Source organism: Solanum stenotomum, chromosome 3 (genome assembly GCF_019186545.1).
Source record: "Solanum stenotomum isolate F172 chromosome 3, ASM1918654v1, whole genome shotgun sequence".
Taxonomy (NCBI): Eukaryota; Viridiplantae; Streptophyta; class Magnoliopsida; order Solanales; family Solanaceae; genus Solanum; species Solanum stenotomum.
The window spans coordinates 69,113,047-69,123,200 of record NC_064284.1 but is presented as its reverse complement, the minus strand read 5'-3'; the positions used below and the strand labels follow the sequence as shown (position 1 = coordinate 69,123,200).

Genomic DNA, 10,154 nt, shown 5'->3' with positions numbered 1-10,154 from the left:
ATATGTATATCTATCGAATTGTATATGTATATCTATGTATATATGTAACTGGTATACATATGTATTTGTATATTTGGCGAGCGAGCTTGGGAGAGGGAGGAGAGAGGCGAGCGAGAGAGGGCAGAGAGTGGAGAGAGGTGAACTATATATGTATATCTGTCAAATAATTGTATATATGTAATTGGTATACGTATGTATTTGTATATCTGGCGAGCGAGATTGGGAGAGGGAGGAGAGAGGGCAAAGAGTGGAGAGAAAAGCTAATTGTATTTCTATATCTGTCATATATATATATATATATATATATATATATAAACTTGTAGTTGTATATGTATAAATGACGTCATTACAACTAAAATTAAATTGTTAGCCGTAATTAATTCAAACTATAGCTATATTAGCTAATTAACTAGTATATGTTTGTTTATCTGCGTAATTATCCCTGGATGGATTAAATAACTCAATAGTTATATTGATGAGAAATAAACATGATAGAATTTAGTGTATAAAAATATAGTTATCTAAATTTGAATGGGTTATTAATCTGCTTATTTGCTAATTCAACCTATATTGATCCGCAAAATTTAACCCATCAATATAACTATTGAGTTTTTTAATCCATCCAAGGATAATTACGCGGATAAACAAATATATACTAGTTAATTAGCTAACATAGCTATAGTTTGAATTAATTACGGCTAACAACTTAATTTTAATTGTAATGACGAGTTTATTTTCACGATATATTAACCAAATCTACCCATAAGTAATATTTAAAAAAACATTTTATCTTGATATGTTATATAAAAGCATAATAAAAAAATATTTTATTAGTTCTATTTGGTAATTAAATAAATTATAGTGCAAACACAATTTGTATATACTATATATATGAAGTGTATAATGAATATTTAGTATATATTTAATAAATATATAATTAAATAGAAATCTTAATGATATTAATATCTTGTTACAAATTTTAATCATTCACATCTATTCAAACTTATTAAGTGGTTGATATATTTTTTATTTTGAAAATGCACAAACTTAATATGACTAAAGATCAAAATAATTAAGATTAAGAGCCTGTTTGGGAATACTGTTCGGAGTCCAAAAGTACTTATTTTGAGAGAAAAAAAACATTATTTTTACTGAAAAATTAGGTGTTTGGCAAATCAGTAAAACTGTTTTTAAATGAAAATAGATTGTTAGGTTTCATATATACATATTTATCAATATATCTCTTATTAATTAATTAGCATATCTCATAAGATTGTTAGGTTTCATTTAAGAATTTTATTTTTTTATGATAAATTTATATTTTATTTTATGTTTATGTTTTAAGTATTATTATTTTATTTAATATTATACGTATTATTTGTAGAATTAGAAAAAAGGTAAAAACAATAATTTTGCAAAATTAGAAAAAAGAAAAAACTGGCAATTAAAGATTTCATTCCTCCAAAAAAGGTATAATATTGATTGAAAATTTGAATATCAACATTTAAATTTAATAAAAGTTAAATTCAATTATTGTTTAATAGATATTTAAAATAATTCCTCTCTATAAAATAATTTTAATATTAAAAATACATTGATACTTGTTCTTTTTCGTAATTTGACTCTCAAAAGCAGTTTTTAATAAAGATTAGTCAAACAAAATTTGCTTATGAAAAAAAACATTTTTCAAATGAATTAGCCAAACACAAATTGTTTTTTATCAAAAATAATTTTCTGAAAAGCTATTTTATAAAAGTGCTTATGAACAGTTTTATCTAAATCATTGGTTAAACATCACAATCCACACAAGCTAAAGCTTAAAGGGGCAACAAAAACTGACCATGGAAGTTCCCTTTCGATTTTAAATATTTCCACTTTTATGATTTTGAATAGAACAGACAAATTTGAAATGCCGTTTTAAACTCCTTTTCTCAATGGAATATTTGTCCAAATTGTGAAGTTTTCTATTCCCATTTTGGATAACCCAATAAAGTTTTCAACTTAAATTATCGAAACAGAAAAGAAACCGTAAATAAGAAAAAAAGATAAAAGTATAGTAGGTACAACTTTTCGATCCATGTTACTTTAAGTAGGACCGTTAAATAAATAGCTTAGGTATGATTGAAATTGAAGAAGTTAAAGTGGATTGAACTGCTAACTAGGTCAGATCATAATTCGTCCTAATTTATTTAGGCTAAAATGAACTTTGACTCGTTTAATCTAAATAATATTAATCTACTGTTATAAATGAATGCTAATGGTATTAATATATAGTTTATAGTTTTATAGAATGACTAATGACAGTGCTATAGACTTTATTGAGTTTGTAGAGTCTCAATTATGCAAAATTTATAATTTGTTACTCAATATTTTCCTTTTTCGTTATTTTATTTTTTCCTTAATAAAATGGAAAATCTTAAAATTAGGCATGTAATTAAACTGATGCACCAAGGTAAATCACATTCCAAAAACTCGATAGACAATGGAACATATACAAAATGATATATTTATGAACTAGTATTAAAAAAATTGTTGTCAAAAACATCAAAAGATACTGCCAATTATAGAATCTCTTATTGTTAAAAAAAATAATCATATTCGTTAGAATTTGGTTTATCTACTTATAATCATAAATACAAAATGTAATTGTACCTTACTATTAAGGGGTAATTTAGCTTGTCGGGCAAGTTCACGAGAATCAACAACTTTACTTAAATTATATGTATTTATCAAAATATTCACTAAATATATTTAAATATTTATTTGTGCATACAATTATTATTGTATATTAACTTAAAACTGTTGTTAAAACATTAAATTTTAAATCCGTTTTTGATTATTAATTATTTGTATCTTGTACAATAGTATACATAATCTCTTATTGTTGAAAAAATTAATATTTGTTAGAATTTGGTTCATCTACTTAATAATAAATACAAAATGTAATAATACCTTGCTATTTAGGGTAATTCTAATTGTTGGATTACGAGAATCAATAACGTTTACTTAAATTATATGTATTTATCAAAATATTTACTAAATATATTTAAATATTTATTTATATATTTAATTAATATTATATACTAACCTAAAACTGTTGTAACTTTTAAAACATTAGATTCAAAATTTTGAATCCGTTTCAGACTATTAATTATTTGTATATTGTAAGATAGTCAAATTATGTCACGTATATTTTAATATTCCAACTAAAACAGTATTTAACTTCAACCTTATCCATAAAGATATGATAATTATATTGTTTGTTACCTTAACTAGTCCATAAAGATCACGTTCTTAAAACTGTAATCTCGTTTAATTAAGGATCATAGTGTCACATATCTATATGTTTATTTAAAGTTTAATTTTTAAGTCCCTTTTAGGATATTTATTTTAGTAATAAACTAATAATCTTAATATGAGTTGCTCATTTTTTTCTTTATTTGAAAGAATATTTACCTTAGGCAATTTGCATTTTGTCCTTTAATAATTGATAAATTTTGTTTTTGATCATTGTAAATTTTTTATTAAATCTATTTAAGCTTCAATTAATTGATATATGCACTTTGAATCCCTCTAATTGATGATTTTTTTTTTATAACTTTAACGGATTATCAAGTACTAAGCTATTTAATTATTGTGTAATATTACTATTACTATGTATTTTGATGATAATATAAATATATAATTCTAGAAACAATTTAAATGTACAAAAGAATAAATAAATAAATTTTATTAATACAAAATTGAATGTGCTTAGACAAATATTACGAGACCCAAAATCCAAATTTTTTAGGAGTAATAAATAAGGGATTTGCTATAAAATAATCTTTCCGTTCTATATTTGTTGTTCATTTTACTCTTTACACGCCTTTAAATAATCATAAATTAAGATAAATTATTTTACTAATTCATCCTTTATCCACTTTTAACTTTTTGAAATCTATAAATTTGTTTTGGCTTCCAAGAAAATAATAATTATAGGGATAAAATGAAAAATATTTAATTAATTTTATCTTATTTTAGTAAATTGATAAGTAATTTAGTAGAATTATTTATAATTAGGCGGTACAATTAATATTTGACGGAAAGTATGTATAGTTTTTAAAATTATCTTCTTTTTTGAAACTAGGATTCATTCAAAGATGATGCTCCCAACAAACTTTTTCATCATATCTAAAATTTGAATTCGAGAACTCTGATTAATATCGAAGCAATCATTGATGATATCAGGGCAATGATTGTGTGGGGAAAAGATTGCGCTGCGCCTGCAAATTAAAAGCATTCTTTGACCGATTTGTCCCTACTTCTAATTGCATGCATCCCTACTTTTCCAATTTTATAACAAGGATCAAATTAATTAATGTTTATTATAATTTTTTATTTTTTTTAGTAATAAAATATAGTATTTAGAAATTACATAATTTTTTTAACAATAATTCACTATACATAATAATTTATAATATTAAATGGCAGTACTATTATTGAATAATTTGTTACAAGTGATAAGACTTGCCACAGTATACGTGATACACCAAACTATTTGTTTCATAAACTTTTCATTGTTTATATAAAGTTGCTACTTTTATTCTTTCTTGAAAACAGTGCTGTAATTTTCATCTCCAATAATGGCCGCTCGTGTATTTCTCTCTCGTTCTGTTCATCTGCTTTCTAAGGGTAATAATGTCTATTTTTTTATGATCCTTTTACTTTTATGTCTTTCTGTTACGTGGATTTTGATTATTTTGTTGAAATAACTATGGGGTTAAATTAATGAATTTCATGATCTTGTTAATCGAATTTCAAGATTTAGATGAAAAGTTACAATCTTTGTGTGTTTTAGTAATAATGTTGGAGACCCTTTATATGTTTTTAGTGGTTTTGAATTTAGGATGCTTAAAGATCTAATCTTTGGACAATCAGAAACAAGAAACTCAAACATGTTTAGTAAAATTAAACTTTTTTTCCCCACCCTATCCCTAGGAGGATGGAGTATTAATAGTGTTCACACTTACTCTTCACTCTAGCGTGATTCGAACCTTGGTGGAGGTGTTCAACAACTTGACCAAGCTTCACTTGTGTTTTTTTTCTAGTACTTGTTGCTGGTGGGAGGTGTCAGGGATTCTGTGGAATTAGTTAAGTTGCGCGAAAGTTGGCCCGAACACCACAATCATAAAAAAAACACATGTGTTTTAGTGGCATGAGTCTTGTTGTACAGCTCCATAATGCTAAATTATCATGATTTTTCTTTAATGTTGGTTGTTGAAGAGTTATAGTCTTTTTTGCAGTTTGACCATTCTGAATCTTTAATGCAGAAAACTTATTGAAATGGTTGAATATATTGTATAGAGTTTAAAGTCTTTTCAACAACCTTGTGCTTATGAACTATTCAAAAGTTGAATATGGATGAATGTTCAAGAGTTTTAGTCCTGTTTCACTTTGACCATTCTGAATCTTTTAAGGTAGAAATCATATTGAAATGGTTAATATATTGTATAGAGTTGAAGTCTTTATCAACAACCTTATACTTGTGAACTATTCAAAGGCTGATTATGGATCAATCGTTTTTTTTCCTTTTTTTGTGAAGCATTACTTGTTGAATTGGTTGTTTCTGTGAATTGTAATAACTGCAGAAAATGTAGTATGTAATTTGTACATTTCCTAATTTCTGGTTGAACTAGTAACAAAGTTCTATAGGGAAAGAGGATTAATAGTCTCTTTTCAATTTTCTTTAATTCTCACGAAATTTTGCGATGTGCCATTATCATTCCTTCTCCTTGACTCGGGAGATTTTTACCGCTCTTTTCTGGTTCCTACAGATTCTGAGATGACATGTAGAGAACTATAATGAGAAAAACTATTTTGTGTAGGAAAAAGATCCCATCTTGGCAGAATAGCTGCTTATAAATACAGCACAGCGGCTGCTCTCGAGGAGCCCATCAAGCCTACTGTCAATGTGGATCATACTAAACTTTTTATCAACGGGCAATTTGTTGATTCTGCATCAGGTAAATTTGTTAATCACCATAATGGAGCTCAGTTCTCTTTTTTCATATTTTTATTTGGCCCTTTTGTTGTACAATGGAGCTAATTCCTTGAGCTTTTAGGAAAAACTTTCCCAACTCTCGACCCCAGGACAGGGGAGGTAATTGCACATATTGCTGAAGGTGATGCAGAAGATATTAATCGGGCAGTAGCTGCTGCTCGTAAGGCTTTTGATGAAGGACCGTGGCCTAGGATGACTGCTTATGTATCTACTTTGTATCTCTTAGTACATTCTTTTGCTATGTTAATGATTGTGCATGCGAGATTACATCTAATCGTTAATGGTTCATAACTGCAGGAAAGGTCAAAGATATTGCTGCGCCTTGCTGATCTGATTGAAAAACATAATGATCAAATTGCAATGCTTGAGACTTGGGACACTGGGAAGCCTTATGCACAAGCTGCTAAGATTGAAGTACCAATGGTTGTACGTCTACTCCGTTATTATGCTGGTATGTTAGATAACCATATGGAGAGCATAATTGTATTTCACCACTTCTTTCATGTCGGTTGGCTACTGAAAATATTTTATGCACCTGATGTTCACCTTTTGATTCTGCAGGCTGGGCAGATAAAATTCATGGTATGACCATTCCTGCCGATGGACCATATCATGTTCAAACGTTGCATGAACCGATTGGGGTTGCTGGTCAGATTATCCCATGGAATTTTCCTCTCCTCATGTTTTCTTGGAAGATTGGCCCTGCTTTAGCTTGTGGTAACACAATCGTGCTAAAGACGGCTGAGCAGACCCCATTATCTGCATTATATGTAGCTAATCTATTGCAGGAGGTACCATCCAAGTTTCCTCTTTTATTTCCCACAAGAGTAGTTTCACACTGCAAGAACACAAAGTCTCATCTTATAGGCATCATATCTTAAGTGAAATCATCAGTTTCTACTTCTCAAATTTTATGAAAATAATCCATTACTTCTTATACTAAGTCACTAAAGTGTCACGAGTTTATGGTGTTAATAATAATCACAAACTGAAGCATCTACTTGTTAATATGCCACAACTTATTATCTTTTTAATACGTTGTTGTTGCCACTTGCTACATGTTTCCAGTGATACGGGATATCTCTAATACTCAGTTATTACTAACAGGCTGGCCTGCCTGAAGGTGTTCTGAATATCATTTCTGGTTTTGGTGCCACAGCTGGTGCTTCTCTCTGTAGTCATATGGATGTGGATAAGGTAACTCTATCTACTTTTATTCAGTCTTTTAGTCTGTTCTGTGTGAAGATCTGAAGTTTGTGGCTCTTTAGCTTTTACTTCTCCATATTGTGTCAATTTCTTTAGTTTGAAGGATTGCTAGAAACACCACAACTACTCCTCGACCTATTTCATATTCATGCATTTAATTCATGTATTGGCATTTGCAGCCATTTCTTGCCAAATACTAGTTGTGCCGAATGAGCTAATATCCCTCAAATTGATATTATTAGTGTTATTTCAAAAACAACAGTGGAGAAATCTTGTCACTTGAAAAGACGAGTTTTCATACATCAATAAAGAAGGCAAGTTTCACACATATTATGCAGGAAATCTAGTGCATCTTTAATAGTTGATCCCATTCCGTATGAAAACTCTGGTAGTATTTGATGTTAGCGTTACTCTCATTCTTAACCAATTCTGGACTGTATTATGGGATTATAGAGTTGGAAGCACTTGAATCTTTAGCCAGCCGTGCTATTGTATGCAATTTATCCAAACTCAAAGTATTAGGATGGAAGACCTGTCTGCACATATGTAGCTTATTCAAGTCCAACGAATAGTTAAGGCAACAGCTGACTTGACTATCTATTTATATCTATGTATAGTTGTACATATGTAAGTTGATACCAGTATACTGCACTGGATTGGACCTGATTCACTCATGTTCCGCCAACAGCTTGCTTTTACTGGATCAACAGAGACCGGGAAAACCATACTTGAATTGGCTGCTAAGAGCAATCTTAAGCCTGTGACATTGGAACTTGGAGGGAAATCCCCTTTTATTGTTTGTGAGGATGCTGATATTGATACAGCCGTTGAACAAGCTCACTTTGCTCTCTTCTTTAATCAGGTACTATTTCCTATCTATACTTCTTCATTGGGTGTTGGTCAGGTTCATGTTAGATACTAACACCTATGACATAAATTTTAAAGGGCCAATGTTGTTGTGCTGGCTCTCGGACCTATGTTCACGAGAAAGTCTATGATGAATTTCTGGAGAAGGCAAAGGCACGCGCCTTGAAACGAGTAGTTGGTGATCCGTTTAAATCAGGCACTGAGCAGGGTCCTCAGGTATTCATAATCTCCTAACAAATCCACTTTCTTATCTAAAATGCTGGAAACCAATGTATTAAACCTCTACGACGAAAAACAAATTCATATTTCCTTCCTTTTAAGTCTTTTCTTAAGGTAATTATACTATACCTAAGAGTTTTCCTGTCACAACAGATTGATTCAAAACAGTTCGATAAGATCATGAAGTACATTAGATCTGGTGTTGATAGTGGAGCTACTCTTGAAACTGGTGGTGAGCAATTTGGTAAAAAGGGCTACTATATTAAGCCCACCGTCTTCTCTAATGTTAAGGTATATACATTTTCACTTTAATAGACATGATTTATAGCATCAACGTCCATAAATTGTCATAACTAACAAATTGTACAATTGTCAGGATGATATGCTGATTGCACAGGATGAGATTTTTGGTCCAGTACAGTCCATCTTAAAATTTAAGTATGTGAGAACAATCAAATATATATGTCAACAGTACGTGGAACTTTATTATCGACTTCTATTTATGGTATGCATTTGTTCATTACAGGGATCTTGATGAAGTGGTACGGAGAGCTAATAGTTCTCAGTATGGTCTAGCTGCTGGAGTATTTTCACAGAATATTGACACTGCAAACACCTTGGCACGAGCCTTGAGAGTTGGGACGGTATGGATTAATTGCTTTGATACGTTTGATGCTACAATACCTTTTGGTGGCTATAAGATGAGTGGTCAGGGAAGAGAAAAGGGAGAATATGGTCTCAGGAATTACTTGCAAGTGAAGGCAGTTGTGACACCATTGAAGAATCCAACATGGTTATAAACATAATACTCCTAAGCAATTTTTACAAATAAAACTAAACCATCATGATATCAAATTGCTCTAGTTTATGATGTTGATGACGATAAAGTTGGTTTTCTTTCAAAACTTCTTTTATATACAAACTGCATTTGATGTCAATATGCAACTAGTTTTATTAAATTCGTTGTCAACATCATTTCTCCTCTTATATATTCACCTTGCTTATATGTTTTATCTATCCCGAATTCCCGATGAAGATCTAAAGTGTAAAGCCAATCTTATTGAAATTCTGTGAGAACAGAACAACTTATTCAGTTATAGGGTGAATTTCACACAAAAGCATATGCAAATGCAATACTGAACATGGTGGTATAACCGCGGACCTCCTAGACACTTTGGTACAACAAATGGCAGTACAGAATAAAAATGAGACACATATTACAAGTGTGAGGTTTGGAAAGAATAAGATTATTGTTGTGTTTGGTATGACGGAAAATATTATCCATAAAATATTTTGTTGGAACGATTTCTGGTTTGTATTGTTAAGTATTATTCATGATGGTTGATCTTGTTTTTGCTATTTTTGACAAAGGAGACAATAGAGTGACCAATTTTCTCTCCCATCATGGTGGAAACATGTTTTTTCTCTTTAGGAATTACACTTCCTTTCTTAGGAGTGAATGGAAATACGCCATTTTTGCTTTCTCCGATTTTCTCTGTTTTTCCCTTCCCTTTGCTTTCATTATCAGCCATCTTTCTCTTGCTCTCTTCTTGTTGTTGTTGCTTTGTTTGTTAAGTGAATTGTGTGTCTCTAATCAACAAGGTAAAGAGGCTTCTTATAGGCCTAAGAAACCAATTCTCCTACACAAATTTTGATAGTAATTTCTTGTGTGTGTGTCTATGTGGTTGTGTGTGCTTAAATATGTGTTTTTGTGTATTTGTGTGTGCTTCAACTTAGTCAGCATGAGTTGAAGCAAAGATTATATTGTGATTTATGTGCATTTTTGTTAGTTTAAAATTGTCAACCTCAACTCCACCAA

General features: G+C 30.2%; 1 protein-coding gene across 1 annotated transcript; it reads left to right on the top strand.

The window, feature by feature from the left end:
- Positions 1-4,529: 4,529 nt before the first annotated feature.
- On the top strand, positions 4,530-9,273 carry LOC125860154 (benzaldehyde dehydrogenase, mitochondrial-like). Its single transcript, XM_049540054.1, has 11 exons — positions 4,530-4,674; positions 5,868-6,005; positions 6,105-6,247; positions 6,341-6,494; positions 6,605-6,834; positions 7,151-7,240; positions 7,938-8,111; positions 8,195-8,332; positions 8,489-8,626; positions 8,712-8,773; positions 8,862-9,273. Exons 1-11 carry the CDS (start codon positions 4,626-4,628, stop codon positions 9,133-9,135), a joined length of 1,590 nt encoding a protein of 529 aa, XP_049396011.1. The 5' UTR covers positions 4,530-4,625; the 3' UTR covers positions 9,136-9,273.
- Positions 9,274-10,154: the final 881 nt, after the last annotated feature.